This window comes from Palaemon carinicauda, chromosome 21 (assembly GCF_036898095.1).
Source record: "Palaemon carinicauda isolate YSFRI2023 chromosome 21, ASM3689809v2, whole genome shotgun sequence".
Taxonomy (NCBI): Eukaryota; Metazoa; Arthropoda; class Malacostraca; order Decapoda; family Palaemonidae; genus Palaemon; species Palaemon carinicauda.
Window position 1 is genome coordinate 123,463,480 of NC_090745.1, and position 19,124 is coordinate 123,482,603.

Genomic DNA, 19,124 nt, shown 5'->3' on the forward strand with positions numbered 1-19,124 from the left:
TCCCCAAACTCATCGCAAAACATCCTCGTCCCCAAACTCATCGCAAAACATCCTCATCATCACAAAACATCCTCGTCCCCAAACTCATCACAAAACATCCTCGTCCCCAAACTCATCGCAAAACATCCTCGTCCCCAAACTCATCGCAAAACATCCTCGTCCCCAAACTCATCACAAAACATCCTCATCCCCAAACTCATCGCAAAACATCCTCATCATCACAAAACATCCTCGTCCCCAAACTCATCGCAAAACATCCTCGTCCCCAAACTCATCGCAAAACATCCTCGTCCCCAAACTCATCGCAAAACATCCTCATCATCACAAAACATCCTCGTCCCCAAACTCATCACAAAACATCCTCGTCCCCAAACTCATCGCAAAACATCCTCGTCCCCAAACTCATCGTAAAACATCCTCGTCCCCAAACTCATCGCAAAACATCCTCATCATCACAAAACATCCTCGTCCCCAAACTCATCACAAAACATCCTCGTCCCCAAACTCATCGCAAAACATCCTCGTCCCCAAACTCATCACAAAACATCCTCGTCCCCAAACTCATCACAAAACATCCTCGTCCCCAAACTCATCGCAAAACATCCTCGTCCCCAAACTCATCACAAAACATCCTCGTCCCCAAACTCATCGCAAAACATCCTCGTCCCCAAACTCATCACAAAACATCCTCATCCCCAAACTCATCACAAAACATCCTCATCCCCAAACTCATTACAGAACATCCTCGTCCCCAAACTCATTACAAAACATCTTTGTGCCAGTGCAGAGTCTTATGTTTAACCCTTTTACCCCAAAAAGGACGTACTGGTACGTTTCACAAAACTCATCCCTTTACCCCCATGGATGTACCGGTACGTCTTTGCAAAAAAACTGCTATTTACATTTTTTTTTGCATATTTTTTATAACTTTTTGAGAAATTTCACGAGTTTTTCAAGAGAATGAGACCAACCTGACCTCTCTATGACAAAAATTAGGGCTGTTAGAGCAATCTAAAAAAATATACTGCAAAATGTGCTTGAAAAAAAATAACCCCTGGGGGTTAAGGGATAGAAAGTTCCAAATAGCCTGGGGGTAAAAGGGTTAATTACTCAAGCATCTAATATGTTTTTTCAAGATAAGCATTTTGAAAAAAAAAAAAAATTACATGAATAAGAATTTTCATAGTACACAAAGTCCTTAAATTGCAAACTTAATAGGCTCCATGAAGCTTTTCGTAAGTCGAATTTTGTTAAACTTTGGCCTAGGATAGGGCCAACCTGAATTCCACGCTTATGATTTTCAGCTACAGACGTCAACAAATAGTTGGGTTTCATATGAAATAGATATCAGGTTATTACAAATCTCAATTTGCTTACTGTATTAGAGGATATATTATTGCAATACAGCATTTCTTCATCTTATCTTTGTTGTAGAAATAGTTGATTGAAGAATGGTAATTGCATTCATAGGAAATAGTCGAATTGACTAGTTAGGTCGTTCTTACTTTCTGTTTTGTTTTGGTGTTCGGTCATGGACAGAAAGTAAACTGAATGATTGCCATTTGTTAATATTAAATGTAAATTTTTAACTTTCCCCTTTTTGTATTCTAATTGAATTAATCAATTGAATGTTAAATGTATTCCTTATAAGGAAACAGTTTTGATTTCCCGTCTTCATTTTTCAACGATTGTTCGAGAGTATTCGAACAAAGGAAAGAAAACGGGAGTTGTTCTCAAGTTGAATCAGACTGGAAGAGTCATTTGAGCTCTAAGTCGTTACACGATCACTGTCGGCCGCATCCCTGGAACGTGTGTACCTTCCGTTAAAAAGTGAACAATTTAGTTCGAACAACTATCCAGAATCAAGATTATAGCAGCCCTATACGAGTACAGGTAAGTTGAAGAATAAAGACTTTCTCTTTATTTGAATTGAGTTAGATAATATTCTAACATTGTTATTTTCAATCGGATTTGTGTTTGTATCTCCGAGTGTTTGTGAGTCAAATGTCTGTATTTTAAACAAATAACATAATAACCCAGTTACTGTGGCACCCTAGTAATACTTGCCAAACTCAGTTGAGTCCCTCTTCAGGCTGGGAGGAGTGTAGAGAGGAAAGGTCCCCTTTTTTTTCCTTTTTTTTTATGTCAGCTACCCCCCAAAGTTGGGGGAAGTGCCTTGGTATATAGATAGATAGAACCCAGTTACAAGTACTTCCACAAGAATACCTAAGATGCAGACCTGCCATAGGACGAGGCTGAACTAAACCTGGTAAATAAAGTATGCATAAATAAAAAAAATACAATGGCTAATTCCTTACCTACAGTTAAAATATTCTGGTCGTATAACGAAACATGATCCATGGGTGGTGGCGAAAGAGTCCTCAGTCCTCCGACTTCATCTTTGGATTTGTCATAATCACCATCTGAAAATCTATGACTCTTATAATAGGTGAGCAAACGAGTGTTCTTAAAATTACAGTGCAGATATGGTTATGTTATGAAATAGGTATCTGGTATAGCAAACTCGTAGCAAGAGAAATAGAAAAATACTACAGCTGGTTTAGTGGTGAAATCAATCAAATGGAAATCAATATAATTATGAAGTTACAGTGAATAGTTAATTGGTTCAAAAGCTCCCAAATTAATTCCTAAAATGACTTTTAACACTTAAAAACCTCCTGGACCATAAGAAACCCCATATAATTGCCAATATATAATGTCGTTCAGTAGTTCAACTCCTTTCTGTTTTCCTAATAAATTGATACATTTTAAGCGTAAAGACTGATTATAAAACTAAATTTCCTTTTATTACTTCTTAACGCAAATCAACCTTATGTCAAGATTACTAAACGTGAGGTATGCAAGCAAAACAGCTGATGTTATACAAATCGGGTGCTTGAGGGTACACTCAGGCACACTATTCTATCTTATTTCTCTTCCTCTTGTTATTTTGAAGTTTTTATCCTCTTGTTATTTTGAAGTTTTTATAGTTACTATATATGAAAGATTTATTTTAATGTTGTCATTGCTGTTAAATTTCCTTTCCTTTCCTTTCCTCACTGGGCTTCTTTCCCTGTTGGAGCCCTTGGGTTTATAGCATCCTGCTTTTCCAACTAGGGTTGTAGTTAAGCAAGTAACAATAATAATAATAATTATTATTATTATTATAATAATAGTTGTTTATAACTGTATGCATTACCAGATACTTTTATAGGTTTTATCATTCTCTTTTTCTTTTTCACTACCTGAACTAGTGGTTGTTATAAATAGGTGGAGGAAAAGAAGTCAGTTTATTATAATTTGGTCTCAAAACAGGAACTCGCACGATACACAAAATACACAATAAAATTATTTATGGGTGAAAATTTGGGGATCTCATAACATGCGAGACTGCAAGTTACACGAGTATGTACTGTAACTTACTGTAATTTTTAGCCCCCAAAAATTACTTTACAGTAATAATTTAATAAAAAATATAATCAAAATATGAAAAATATGAAACTTATCTGTACTCATAAACCAACAATATGGGTTTACATATACAGTATATTTATACGGTAAATCCACTATACTGAGGGAACAATGGGTGAACCATATGGCGAGGGATTACTGTATAAAAATGGAGCAAGATAAAGTTGGTGTCAGACAGCTGAGCCAGAAGAGATCAAAGGGAATAGATGAATGTTAACCCTTTTACCCCCAGGCTATTTGGAAATTTCCAACCCTTAACGCCCAAGGGGTTACTTTTTTCCCAGCACATTTTGCAGTATATATTTTTTTAATTGCTCTAACAGCCTTAATTTTTGTCATAGAGAGGTCAGGTTGGTCTCAATCTCTTGGAAAATGCCTGAATTTTCTCAAAATATTTTCAAAAATATGAAAAAAAAAATTTATAGCATTTTTTTGCAAGGACGCACCGGTACGTCCATGGGGGTAAAGGGATGGCTTTTGTGAAACGTACCAGTACGTCCTTTGGGGGTAAAAGGGTTAATGACAAAAAGTCATGAAGTAAAGTGCAAATCCAGGTAATGCACACTATAAGCACAAACAATCTACATGGAGATGGTTAGGTACTTAGATTTTGAATAAAAACAAATGTATTTATATAAAAATATCATTTCACAATTTCTAACAATTGATTATTTAGAAAATGTCAAGCAAATAAAAACCTGAATATCACAATTATACATAAAAAGATGACAAATTCAGAGATAACTTATATTTTTCCCTAATACAAACCGGGAGTTATCTATATGAAAGAATATCCACATAAATAACTCCAGGTTTGTTAGTATGAGAGTAAATGACAAAACTGGAGATTATTTGTATTTTCCCTAACTAATATAAACCAAAAATAAGACTAACAATTAGTATAAGGAACTAATAGAAAGTCTTACAAAACAAAGAGATCCCAAGGAAGCGACACCAAAAGATCGCATACACACCCATAAGGGAGTGTCAACAAAGTGGCTGAGATAAAACCCAAAAAGGTTATTGAATGAACGTGTGTCGCTACCTAGAAATCCCAAACAGACAAATATAATACTCAATTTGGGAGCAGGGATCTCCAAAATGCCTGATATCTTCAAAAACACAAAATAACACAGCTACGAAAACACGTCCGAATGTTCACGGGTGCTAACAAGGAATGATGGGAGAAGGATAGGTAGTGGTGGTGGTGGGGAGAGGGGCCTGTAGCTGTAGTGAACGTCACCTCATAGTAACGGGGGATTTTGAGGAGGGAGAAGTCTAATTGGAAAGGAACCTCTGGTAGTGGTATCACTCGCCCCCGTTTTAATACCGACACCCTTTAGGGGTGAGCGAGCTGGGTTTATTTCTGGCATTCCATGCAACTTTTTTCTCTGGTATATTTAGCAGTATTTATACCTTTGAAATGGTGCTTTAAGGAGCATTTCACGGAGCGACACAGGTTCCTCGCCCAGAAATATGGATATTCTTTCACATGAATAACAGAAGATTTGTTAGTCTAGGAACAACTAAAAATTTTACTAGTACAGTATCTTCATCTACCTTGTATTAAAACAACTCTCAAACACATACTCCACTTCACAAATAATTAAACTCCATTAACAAAGAGGCTGTCAGTTACTTACAAATCATTTCTAGCGTGTCATCTATGACATCAAAGCGATCCATAGCTTCGAGAAAGTCCAGGAGCTCGCCAACGGTCCCGTCTTTTGCTCTCCATTTTTGGAAAAAACATTCCGTATCAGATATTTTCCCACTGCTTATGCTCCCTTCATCTATGCCAGCTTGCATGGCTAGACCTCTCCAGTCTCTGTTACAGAATATGGACAACAGATTAGCAATTTATTGAAAGGCTTTCCAAGAATACTACAACATTGATAATATGGAAAAGTTTTATGTACTGCACAAAACTGAAACATCATAACTTAATATTTAATTAATTGCTTGCAATTAAAAATAATATAGCAATTAACCCTTTTACCCCCAGGCTATTTGGAAATTTCCAACCCTTAACCCCCAGGGGGGTTATTTTTTCCCAGCACACTTTGCAGTATATTTTTTTTAAATTGCTCTAATAGCCTTAATTTTTGTCATAGAGAGGTCAGGTTGGTCTCATTCTCTTGGAAAATGCCTGAATTTTCTCAAAAAATCATCAAAAATAAGAAAAAAAAAATTTATAGCATTTTTTTGCAAGGACGTACCGGTACGTCCATGGGGGTAAAGGGATGGCTTTTGTGAAACGTACCAGTACGTCCTTTGGGGGTAAAAGGGTTAACATCTCTTATCTTCATGCTTTACACACAAAAAACATTTGGAATTTATCAGCGCTATTTTATTAGGTTCATAAACACATACCTTTGATACTTATAAAAATAATTTGCCAAACAAAATGTGGTATCCTAAGTGTAATTTTTTTTTAATATAAAAAGTTAATCTGTATCAAAAGGAGGGTGACATATCCTTTGATATGGAGTCCCTTATCTCCCCTAATTAAATTTTCAAATCTTTCATTGATTGGAAGATAACGGGAGTAGCAATCAGCAAAGGAAGGACACTATTTTACATAAAAATCAAGTCTGCTATTATGAAATATATGAAATGCTTCAAAAATAAATTCAATACTATGACAAATTTGGAAATTATTTTTCCAAACGTACAAACCTTTAGCTATTTAATAGGGATTCGCTGAAAGGATAATACAGTACCTATTAAATAGCGTTAGGTTTGTTAGTGATGGAACAAAAAATAACTCGGTGGAAAACAAGGGATGAGATGCAGCTGCCCCATTTAACCCTTTTACCCCCAAAGGACGTACTGGTACGTTTCACAAAACTCATCCCTTTACCCCCATGGACGTACCGGTACGTCCTTGCAAAAAAATGCTATAAAAATTTTTTTTTTTCATATTTTTGATAATTTTTTGAAAAAATTCAGGCATTTTCCAAGAAAATGAGACCAACCTGACCTCTCTATGACAAAAATTAAGGCTGTTAGAGCAATTCAAAAAAAAATATACTGCAAAATGTGCTGGGGAAAAAATAACCCCTTGGGGGTTAAGGGTTGGAAATTTCCAAAGAGCCTGTGGGTAAAAGGGTTAATAGACTGGAGACCACTTCCTAGTCCCGGCTGCAGTTATGGGTATAATTTTGTGACAATGATCAACCATCAAGTTACAAGAGCTAAAACTTAAAGAGGTTTATCGGAACACATCAACTCATGGTTTTGAGATGGACTTATAGAATGGTTAACTAGTAACTTAGTGCTTAACGATAATACATAATGATGAAAGGAGCTGTGGTTCATAATCTGTGAACTAAACAACTGGTTCTATTCGAGATGTTTCAATATATATATAAAGGCTTCACATCTTTCACTCCCAAATCCATTTGGTGAGTGTGAGCGGGCTGGCTAATCTAACCACCGCTATCCTTGCTAACTAGCGGAGGATCGTTGACACCTCAAGGTAAAATTTTATGGACGGTTTCAGCTATTATGAAAACATATATCCATAATAAGAGCGAATGTTTTGTACAAGTGTAGGAACAATATCACAAATTTTTAAGTAATTTGTATTTTTCCTAACATACTTACCTAGAACTACCTTCTTAGGAGTTACTGGTTAACTCTACCTAACTGACCAGCTTTTTGTATAGAATATCTCCCTCTTCTCGTTTTCTACAGGGTCAACCTCTGGCAGTGTGGTACATGCCTGAGGCGACCCCGGGGTCAGGCAGCGTGCTAGCTCAGGTCGAATCTCCAGTAAGTGTAGGAACAATATATAAATTCATGACTACATGGCAACATAGAAACCTTGTCAAAAGTTTGTACATGACACAAATACCTTCTAAATCCTAGCGGTGATAGGAGGACCTTTCTTGGATCAAGTCTTGAAGACAACATCTGACGGGTTGCGGTGCCTAAAATTCTCACGGATGCTTCTAGCACTTCGTTTCGCAGGCCTGACATGATTCATTGCCAGGTTGTGTTAAGTTCTGTTAATAAAAAATAAGAAGAAGAAATGAGTGTATGGCAATTTAGTACAGAATAATGTGATCTAAAAATCATTTACAAACACAAAAAAAAATCCGACATGAGCTGTAAAACTAAATGAAATGTAACCGACTCATTAATTAAAAGAATAGAGAAGAAATCCATCCACATACCAAGGCCCTTCCCCAAATTTTGGGTGGTAGCCAACATCAAACAATGAAAAAAAGGGGACCTTTCCTCTCTACACTCCTCCCAGCCTGACGAGGGACTCAACCGAGTTCGGCTGGTACTGCTAGGGTGCCACAGCCCCCCTCCCCCATTATCCACCATAGATGAAGCTTCATAACGCTGAAGGAATGAAAATATAGAAAGGAAAAGTGAAGAGATGAGGGTCTTTTATATGGAATCCAGGATGGAGGTCCTATTGTTTGATCATTTCATGACGAACACTATACCTACATCCGGGCAGCAACACACTTAAAGGTTTAAAGGTCGCTCATGAATGGCAGGGTCAAGGGACAGTGACATTGCCCTAGCAATCAGGACAATGCCCTAGAGACTGACCATATATTATATGATCAGCACCCAAGCCTCCTCTCCACCCAAGCTAGGACCAGGGAGGGCCAGGCAGTGACTGCTGATGACTCAGCAGATAGACCTATAGGCTCCCCCAGACCCCCCAACCTTAGTTCACAAGGATGGTAAGGTTGCAGACACTAATGGCACTAACGAGTCTGAGCGGGACTCGAACCCCCCCCCCCCCCCCCCCCCCGACTGGCAAACACCAGGCGGAAACGTTACCAATCAGGCCACAGCAACCAAAATGAGTGCATAAAGAAGGTCACCCACTTACAAGCATAAATCCTACTGAAATCCTAATTTTTTTCATATCGTATCAAAAGTTTAGGAGCCTTTGTAGGGTGACGGCCAGATCCCGTAGAAAACGGGAATATTCTGAACTGTGGCCGTCGTTCTAAAAACGATTTTGACGGGAGAAGCTAACTTAAAATACCCACCTAACCTATGCTAAAAGCCGTATCCTTACCAAGGGGGGCTGTGCCCCCCCGGACGCCCCCCCCCCTTACACAACAGTTTCCTTACCTACGAGTACGACGGGAGAAGCTAACTTAAAAAACCCACCTAACCTATGCTAAAAGCCGTGTCCTTACCCAGGGGGGCTGCGCCCCCCTGGACCCCCCCTTACACAAACTATTTAAGATCCGTAGACCATTTCCAAACGTTTTTATTCTATACAAGATAACAGTCGGAGCGATGATAAGCAATTTAGGACGCTTGGCCGTAGAGCTACAAACTACCCAAAGTTTATACTGTATACAGTACTACAATAAGGTTGAGAAAAACTGTAATACAGTAAAACTATACAGTATATCATTTAATACAGTAAACAAAATGACATTTGCAATAACATGACAAATTCGTAGGTAATTTGTATTTTTCCTAACTATACAAACCTTAGCTATTCAATATGCGTAATTACTTTCGGCGTAGCTGAAATCCCGAGCCATTAGAATTTTAACGAGGGTTTACTACCCCTCCGCTAGTTAGCGGGGGGTAGGGAGGGGTAGCTTGGTACCCCCCCTCACACACACCTGTGCTGAGCTCACTTTGCTTAGAGGTAGGACTTCACAGGGGATAGGGCTGGTGGGCAAGTTTGATTAAATAGCTAAGGTTTGTATAGTTAGGAAAAATACAAATTACCTACGAATTTGTCATTTGTTCCGTAACTGAAATACAAACCACGCTATTTAACATGGGTGACTCAACCCTTAGGAAGGGTGGTAAGTCCCGGCCAGTACTGTCTTTTGGGGACGTGACAGTATTAACTTAATACTAGGAACACAAAGAAACATGGTTTACCTGCAGTGGTTTGAGGTCAGCTGTGTAGAGAACCCAGGATGCTGCTTTCCCCAAGAGAGGGGAGGATGAAGAAAAGAATAAGGGCCAGACATACCTTTTCATTCATGCAGACTAAGACTGGGTAACAATGCCCTCAACCCTCTGCTACTTGTCCCTTAGGGAGCCTGAGGTTTAAACCAGCTGTTGTGCAGCCACCACAGGACCGATAGAGAACGTATCGAGTCTCCTGTGGGTCACGTCTTGCAGGTAGTGGGCTGGGAAGGTCATCTGACGCTTCCACACCCCTGCTTGTAGAACCTGCGTCACTGAGAAGTTCTTTTTGAAGGCCAGGGACGAAGCTACGCCCCTGAAATCATGTGCTCTAGGGCGACGTGACGGAGGAGGGTCAGGATTCCGGGATAGGTGTACAGTATTACCTTCCGAATCCATGCCGAGATGGTATTCTTGGTAACCCTCCTCTTCGTCTTCCCAGTGCTCACAAACAATGCCTGCACTTGGGGATGAACTGCTGCCGTTCTCTTAAGATACAGCCTCAGACTCCTTACTGGGCACAGTAGGAGATGGTCTGGGTCATCTGTTACAGAACGAAGACTCGAAACCTGGAAAGAGCCGAACCGTGGGTCCGGCACTCCCGGATTCTGAGTCTTAGCAACAAACTCAGGGACGAATCTGAACGTTACCTCCCCCACTCCCTTGAATGGGCGATGTCATACGAGAGACCATGAAGTTCACTGACTCGCTTGGCTGAGGCCAAAGCTAGTAGGAACACCGTCTTCCAAGTCAGATGGCAATCTGAAGCCTGGCGTAATGGTTCGTAGGGAGGTCTCTTCAGAGACCTGAGAACTCGAACCCCGTTCCATGGAGGAGGTCTCACTTCCGACTGAGGGCAGGTAAGTTCATAACTTCGTATGAGTAGGGAATGTTCCAGCGAAGAAGAAATGTCCACTCCTTTGAGCCTGAAGGCTAGACTTAAGGCTGAGCGATAGCCTTTCACTGCCGAGACTGAATGGTGCATTTCTTCTCGCAAATACACGAAGAACTCCGCTATTGCTGGAATAGTGGCATCGAGTGGACAGATACCCCTTCCACGACACCAACCACAGAAAACTCTCCACTTTGCCTGGTAGACCCCTGCAGATGACCTTCGCAGGTGTCCAGACATCCTGGTCGCAACTTGTTGCGAAAAACCTCTCTCTGCGAGGAGATGCTGGATAGTCTCCAGGCGTGAAGTCGAAGCGAAGCTACGGCTTTGTGAAAGATGTCGGCGTGTGGTTGTTTGAGTAGCTTGTGTCGTGGAGGGAGTTCTCTCGGAAGTTCCGTTAGGAGCTGCAGAAGGTCCGGAAACCATTCCGCATAATGCCATAGCGGAGCTATTAGGGTCATCGAGAGATTGACCGATATTCTGGTCTTGTTGGGTACCCTCCTCATCAGACAGAACTGGAGAAAGGCATAAACGTCGATGTTGTCCCACCGTTGTTGAAAGGCATCTTGCCAGAGTGCCTTGGGATCCGGGACTGGGAAGCAGTACAGTGGAAGCTTGAAGTTCAACGCTGTAGCGAACAGATCCACAGTCGGGGAACCCCACAAAATCAGGACTTTGTTGGCTACTAGATGATCCAAAGACCACTCGGTACTCACTATCCGAGACGCTCTGCTCAGACTGTCGGCGAGCACATTCCTCTTGCCTGGAATGAAGCGAGCCGATAGTGGAATCGAGTGGACTTCGGTCCATCTCAGTAACTCTACTGCGAGATGGGATAGCTGCTCTGAAACGGTACCTCCCTGCTTGTTGATGTAAGCCACTACTGAGGTGTTGTCGCTCATCCCAACCACAGAGTGACCTGCCAGGTATTGTTGGCACTGTTGAAGAGCCAGGAATACGGCCTTCATTTCTAGCAGATTTATATGGAGGCACTTTTCAGATTCTGACCACAGGCCTGAGGACCTGTGGTGCAGAACGTGGGCCCTCCACCCTTTTTTTAAAGCGTCCGAAAACAGCATCAAATCCGGGGGGAGGACGAGAAGATCCACTCCCTTTCGTAGGTTCTCGTCTGTCACCCACCACTGAAGGTCCGTCCGTTCCGCAGGACCCATCGGGATCATGACGTCCAGGTAATCGTGTCCTTGATTCCACCGGGACTTGAGTCGCCATTGAAGAGATCTCATTCTGAGGCGACCATTGGGAACTAGACGGGCCAGGGATGAGAGGTGACCGAGGAGACGTAACCACAATAGGGCTGGGAGTTCCTCTCATCTGAGGAAAGGACTCGCGATCCTCCTCAGCCTTGCTATCCTGTCGTCTGATGGGAAGGCTTTGTGGAGATTGGTGTCTATTATCATGCCTAGATATACCAGTCTTTGAGTAGGTAGCAGAGAAGACTTCTCGAGATTTACCATGATCCCCAGATCCTGGCAAAGTCTCAGAAGTTCGTCTCGGTGTCGAAGAAGGGCTGACTCCGAGTCAGCCAGTCGTCCAGATAACGGAGACGGATGCCGATCCTGTGTGGTCACGATGATATTAGGGTGAACACTCTGGTGAAAACCTGAGGTGCTGTGGAGAGACCGAAGCACAACACCTTGAACTGGTAGATCTTGTTGTCTAGGCAGAATCTTAAGTACTTCCTTGAAGACGGATGAACTGGGATTTTGGAGTACCTGTACGCGTCCTTCAGGTCCAGTGTACACATGAAGTCTTGAGGTCTTACTGCAAGTCTGACCGTGTCTGCCGTCTCCATGCTGAACGGGGTCTGCTTGACAAACCTGTTCAGAGCTGAGAGGTCGATGACTGGTCTCCAGCCTCCAGACGCCTTCTTTACAAGAAAGAGTCGACCGAAGAAGCCTGGGGACCCGTCAACGACCTCTAGGAGAGCGCCCTTCTTCAACATGGTTTCGACTTCTGCCCGAAGGGCTTGGCCCCTTGCCGATCCCATAGCTAGGGAGCTTAACGACACTGGATCCGCTGTCAGGGGAGGTAGAGATGTTACGAACAGGACGCGATATCCTTGACTGATTACGGAAATCGTCAAGGAATCGGCCCCGAGTTGCTGCCACCTGGTTGCGCAACTTTGCAGGCATCCCCCTATAGGTGGAAATGCAGGGGGACTGCCAATCCTAGCGTTTGCGGCCTCGGCCACTCCCCTAGGATTTTTCCCTCCCCTGGAGGACTTTTTGCCTTTCTTGTCTTTGACATGAAAGGGCTTTGACACCGTTGTCTTCGCTGCCGTTACCAGTTTCGTCGTCTTGGTAGGACGTGGTTGCTGGGTTGCTGGAGGCTTATAGGGCTTACATGTCAAAGCCCTCTGCAGGAGAGAGTCCTGGCTGGACTTCCTCCACCTCTCAGCTGCCTGCTCCAGGTCCTTAGGCTCAAATAGATTTCTCCCTAAGATGGAAGAATGTCTGAGCCTGCTTATCTCGTATTTGGGGACTTTCTGGTGAAACCTCTCAGACACCGCATCTCGACGCTTCAAGATGGTGTTAGCCCACAAGTTCGAGACTTGGTGGGCTAGAAACTCGATGGTACGAGTGCCTGAGAGTAGAAATGTCTCCATGCCCTTCATGGTACTTTCCTTGACCGTCCTCGGATCGTAGCAGGATGCCTAGAGACCCTAGCCAGATGTCCAGCCACGAAGTTGCTTGCATGGCACACTTCGCTACCTTCTCCTCACTGAGGATCTCCGTAGCCGAGAAAGCCACCTGCCGGGTGATGAGTCTCTCGAGAGGGACTCATTTGGTAAGCTCTTCCAAAGAATGGTACAAAGGAAGAGCTAGACAAGTCTCCTCCATGATCTCGAAGTACCTCCTCTGATGGACACGAGGAGGCGGGAGGAGTTTGTTCCCGGCACTGGACCAGCTGGAGTAGGCAAGCTCGGAGAGCTAGCCCTCGACCTTATCTCTGGCACTCTTAACCCCTTGGGACCAAGGCAGAGCCGCACTGGCCTTAGCGGGTTTCTGAGTACCAAAAACTCGGTCCAGGACCGTGTCCTTGCCCTCACGAGGAGGAATCTCTGGATCCGAAAACCTGTTGAGATTCCTCATAAGGGTCAGAACTTGCCAGAAAGCTCCCCTGCTGAAGGGCTGGCAGCGAAGTCTCCTGTCCCCAAAAGCTCTTCTTGGGGGGACTCGTGGACGTTCTCTGAGGGCTTGGTTGGCTATGGTCTAATCCTCGAGGACGACTTCGGAACTGTCTTGGAGTCCTTCGACTCCCTCCTGAGAGGGATACAGGACTCCAGAAGTGATGGTGGGAGGCTCTTCTCCACCCCTACCCGAGAGGACTTCTCTGCGCGAGGTGGGGTTTCCCTCATTGGTGCGATGGGAGAACATCTCACCTCACGGGACTTCCCTGAGGACGGGAAATCCTCATACGGAGGGGAGGGAGAGAAAGTCTGGGGGAGGGAGGGAGCCTTCCTCAAAGACTTCCGAGGAGTCAACTTCGCCCTTGGCGAAGTTACCACGTCCACTCCTCCTCTCTTCCTCTTCAGGGGAGTCGAGACTGCCACTGCTTTGTGTCCCAGTTCAGAGAGAACAGGCTTGAAAGCCTGTACGACCACTCTGATGAGGGACCCAAACCAGGGCTGTCGACGGACAGCTGTGCTGTCAGAAACTCCCTCTGGAGGGAAGGGGATCATTAGATCCCTAGGAGGAGTTACCAAAGCAGGGTCAGCCTGAAAAGAAGAAGAAGGCAAGTTCCAGGACCTATCTGGAGAAATCCTTCCCTCCGGCGAGCGCGCTGTCCTGCGCTTGGGGGGGGGGAAGCGATGACGGTGACCTAGCCTTTTGTCGTCCCACAGCCTCGCGCGTGGGATCGTGTTGGCGATCACGCTGGTGGTCGCGCTCGCGCGATGGAAATACTGTACGCCTAAATCGCGCTCGGGCGATTGCTCGCACGCGGGCGAGTGTAGGCGATGGCGAGGGCGCGCACGGGCGAGCGATGGTGCGTGGGCGACCAATGGCGCACAGGCGAGGGAGCGCAGGGGATCAATGGCGCGCGTGGGCGAACGATGGCGCGCAGGTGAGGGCGCGTCGGCGAGCGATGGCGTGTTCTGAAGATAACGGCGATTGTTCGCGCGCGCGTGGGCGCACAGGATCATGATGAGTCCGTAAGGGCGAAAACGTAGGGCACGCGCGCACAGGGGAAATATCCCTTGCGCGCGGGCACACATCTTGAACTGCAACAGGTGGGCGTGCAGGGCGCGCGTGGGCACGCGACGGAGACTGCGCGCGATGGCACGTAGGTGACAATGCTGGCGAGCACCAATGAGCAGGGGAAGAGATGATCTTCCCCTTTGCGCCCAGATCCGAAGATCGTGGGCGCGCAGTGGCGGGCAGGAGAGCGATGGCGCACTCTAACAGGAACTGGAGCGAGCTTGCGCGCTGGCGCGTAGGAGATCGATGGCACGCAGGGGATACCTGGCGCGTAAGGGACTTAGTCTCTAGGAGAGCAAGTCCCTTGTGCCCCAAAGGGACCGATGCCCGCCTGAAAACGGGATGCGTGGGCGCCCAAAGCGCATCAGCAGCCAGGAACGGCGATGGCAGGTCAGCAGGAGGAAGGCCGGTGCGTCCTTTGTAAGGATGACCTTCCACCGAAGGAGATCGCGAACGATCTGCAGAGAGGTCCAGGGATGTAGCTGGCAGGGTTGGTGATCGACGACGAGGTTCCTCTGCGGCGAACTGCGGGGATGACGAGCCGAAGAGGCGCCTCCTTACGCCCTTGTGGGGCGAGGGAAGGCCTCTACGGCAAAGAGGAAAGCGTGCTTTGCGCCTTATACGCCCTCTGAGGGCCGTAAGATCAGCGAGCTGACCAGCAGTCCTCCGAAGAGGAGTCTCTGTCAGTGAACTCCCCCGAGGGGGAGAATCACCTACAGGAGAGACCATTGGACTTAGCTCCTCCCTCGAAGGATGTTCGGAGGGGGGAACTAAGCCTTCTGCTACATCAGGAGCAGAGGTTTGACCTAACTTGTCAGAAGCCTCTGCCACAACAACATCAACAATAGACAGAGGATCGACCTCTGCTAAAGTCTACTGTTTGACAGCTGCTCCTAACTTGATCATGTCAAACAGGGCTTCCTTGGAGGGCGAACCCTGAAGCCCCAAGGAAGCCCAAAGCTGCAACAAATCATGGTTAGACACATTAACATTGACATCAGAATTAATATCCTCCCCAGGGGGAGGAGGAGGAGCTGCCTCCCTATGGGAGTCAACTCCCTCTCCCAAACCCCGAAATCAGTCAACAGAACTGCGGCCTACGCTACCTCTCGACAGTTTCTCAGAAGAAACCGATAGAGTGGGAGCTTCAGAGGAGGTTTGGGGCACGGAAGAAGCAGCCTTGGGTTTTTCCCCCTTCAAAGAACTCTTCGAAGGAGAAATATCCCTTTTGGACTTCTTCTTCCGGCGCCGGGAAAACCTCTCCCACTGGGAGGTAGACCACTCCCCACACACGTTATCTCTATCACACCGTTGGCCCCTACAAAAAGGACATAAGGTGTGAGGGTCCGTGTCGACCGCCGACATATAAGTCCCACAAGGGCGGTCAGGTAAACCGGGACACTTCTGCATCACAGAGGCCAACTTCACAAACACTCTGTAGAAAAGAAAAAGCAAACAAAAGATTAGTCAAAATGGCTGTCAGTAAGGCGAGGGTGACAGCGGACACGTCCGTCTAGCACCCGAGCCGGTAGCAAAGTGAGCTCAGCACAGGTGTGTGTGGGGGGGGGGGGGGGTGTAGCAAGCTACCCCTCCCTACCCCCCGCTAACTAGCGGTGGGGTAGTAAACCCTCGTTAAAATTCTAATGGCTCGTCATTTCAGCTACGCCGAAAGTAATTACCCATATTAAATAGCGTGGTTTGTATTTCAGTTACGGAACAACTGATACTTATTTCATATGAAATGGGACTACTTGTTCTGACTTTTGTAGCTGGAAATCATAGACATGGACGCAGATTAGGACTACCCTAGGCCAAAATTCGACTTACAAACAGCTTCTCGGAACCTATCACATTTGTAAGTTAAGGAGCTTCAATAAATCTATTTATTGACATGTGGAATGCATCACGCGAATTTCTTTTATCCTCAGAACGGATTAAACTTGTAAAGCAAGGTATTACAGTCCTTTTACATCAAAATTCAACTTCATTTGCCATGATATTTTTACCAATCAACAAGGTTTGAAAGCCAGAGATGATATTGACAAGATTTGCCAGAAACACTCCTAGACCCCATTTCCCTCTGGGGTCCGTACTAGCAAGAACGGTTACTGTAATAGCCAGTGCTTTAATTTAAGGGCTGCTCTTCTGGTCCTATACAGCAGGGGAACCATACTCTCTACAGGACCTCCACAGTCATTAAATCATGTTCGTTCGAAAACATTCATCGTTTCACACCGCATATTACTCGTTTATTGTCAAAAATTTAATTGCTTTCATGATCGGATACTTTACTTAATTTACTTTAAGGGCTGCTTTTCTGGTCTTATACAGTAGGGGAACCCCACTCTCTACCAGCACCTTCACAGTCATTTCATCATGTTCTTTCGAAAACATTCAAAATTTCACACCGCATATTACTCGTTTATTGTCAAAAATTGAATTGCTTTATTGATCGGATACTTTACTTAATCTACTTTAAGGGCTGCTTTTCTGGTCCTATACAGAAGAGGAACCCAACAGTCTACAGGACCTCCACAGTCATTTTATCATGTTCATTCGAAACCATTCAAAGTTTCACACCGCATGTTGCTCGTTTATCATTAAATCGTCACTATCGAAGCACTCAGAGAACAAGAAAGTCTTAATTTTCCTCTTCAAAGCCTTAATATCTTCAATCTTTCAGATGTCTTGTGAGAGCTTATTGTATAGTCTCGGGGCTGCATATTTAAAGGCTCTAGAGCCCACTGTAGGCATATATCAGTTAAGTATTGATTTGAAATTAGTTAATATAACTTTACCAGTGAATTGTTCAGATGTATTTTGAAAGTCTTCCTATCAGAACATCGCACCCTAAGCCAGATTCATTGATAGGGGGTGGAGGGAATGAAAACCACATCCTATGTTGGGTTAGGCGAGAACAGTTTCAATGTTTGTACGTGCTACCATACAAGGATGGATAAGCTGTCTTATTACAGTTAAGGACAGGGCAACATTTTCTACTAAAAATAAATTTTTCCATTAGAAAAACTGTTTTATTCAAAAATGGAATTACCAAAGTTATCAGAATACGAGGAATTGAAATGGACGAAACCTTCTAGGTATGGTACCTTGCTTTTCCCATTTCAAGGAAAATGGGAAGAAAAATGCAGTGGAAAAGTTTACCCATGCGCCATCTAACGATACTCGAGTATAGTGCGAGTATAAAATGACGTTCTAGGTCTGTTCTGGTGAAAAATTACCTGGGGTGTACATATTATAACGGCGACCTGTATGTATCATGATGGCCAACTAAGAATACGGCAGTGTAAGGGGGGTCGCAGGGGGGTAGCGCCCCTCCACCCCCCCGTTAGGTAAGTAAGTAAGGACACGTCTTGTAGGTTAGGTTAGAGGGGGGGAGTTTAGGTTAGTTTGAGGAACTGGCCGTTGATATACAAAAGCTCCAAAAATCAATGGGTCCCATCTTTGACAGACTACCTTAAGCTATCATAAGGTTAATAAGGGTCGAACCTCAAATCAAACTTTCGACAATATTAGGCCAGATTAGATTATTCTTGTATATATAATCAAAGTAAGATATCACTCGTAACCTTGATAAGGATAAAATGCGATGCAAATAATCAAAGAAGGATATCATTCGTAACCTTGATAAGGATATAATGCGATACAAATAATCATCGTAGGATATAATTTGTAATCTTGATAAGGATAAAATGCGATACAAAATAATCCTCGAAGGATATCATTTGTAACCTTGATAAGGATAAAATGCGATACAAATAATCAAAGAAGGATATCATACGTAACCTTGATAAGGATAAAATGCGATACAAATAATCAAAGAAGGATATCATTCGTAACCTTGATAAGGATAAAATGTGATACAAATAATCAAAGAAGGATATCATTCGCAACCTTGATAAGGATGAAATACGATACAAATAATCAAAGGATATCATTCATAACCTTGATAAGGATAAAATGCGATACAAATAAGCATAGAAGGATATCATTCGCAACCTTGATAAGGATAAAATGCGATACAAATAATCATAAAAGGATATCATCCGCAACCTTGATAAGGATAAAATGCGATACAAATAATCAATGAAGGATATCACTCGTAACCTTGATAAGGATAAATTGAGATACAAATAATCAATGAAGGATATCATTCGTAACCTTGATAAGAATAAAAGGATATACAATAGTTAACACAATCTACGATTGTAGTCATATCAGGATACCTTGAAGGATAACCTATCAAATTTGATAATACACGCCTTATCTGATATCCTATGGTCCTTTTTGAACGTATGAAGGTATTAAACAGAGTCCTACGATTAAATATAAAGCAGAACGTAGGATACTCACGAATTAAAACTTATTTAGACGTAAATAACGTCCTCAGTCACTGAAGGAACCACCTGTTGACTGTTGTTGACCAACTACTAAGTTAGTGTAAAAATCCCCAAAAGTCATGATGAAAAAATCCCCAAAACAACACAAAATATCCCCATTTCCACAAATATATTTTCCTCTGGCTTTATTAATATAGAAATTATTTACTATACTTTATATAAGTATAAGTAAACTAATTTCGACAATATAAAGGTTTATTCATCTTT

The 19,124-nt window shown here is 43.7% G+C and overlaps 1 protein-coding gene across 1 annotated transcript in view; it reads right to left on the reverse strand.

Annotated features, from left to right (window-relative positions):
* LOC137615475 (myeloid differentiation primary response protein MyD88-like) overlaps positions 1–18,969 on the reverse strand; it is a 50,119-nt gene extending 31,150 nt beyond the window's left edge. Inside the window, exons 1-4 of the mRNA XM_068345382.1 lie at positions 18,871–18,969; positions 7,331–7,481; positions 5,115–5,299; positions 2,319–2,423 (exon numbers count right to left, since the gene is read on the reverse strand). Coding sequence (XP_068201483.1) covers positions 2,319–2,423; positions 5,115–5,299; positions 7,331–7,455 — 415 coding nt within the window. The 5' untranslated portion in view covers positions 7,456–7,481; positions 18,871–18,969. The remainder of the gene's footprint in view (positions 1–2,318; positions 2,424–5,114; positions 5,300–7,330; positions 7,482–18,870) is intronic.
* Between the last annotated feature and the right edge of the window lie 155 nt (positions 18,970–19,124).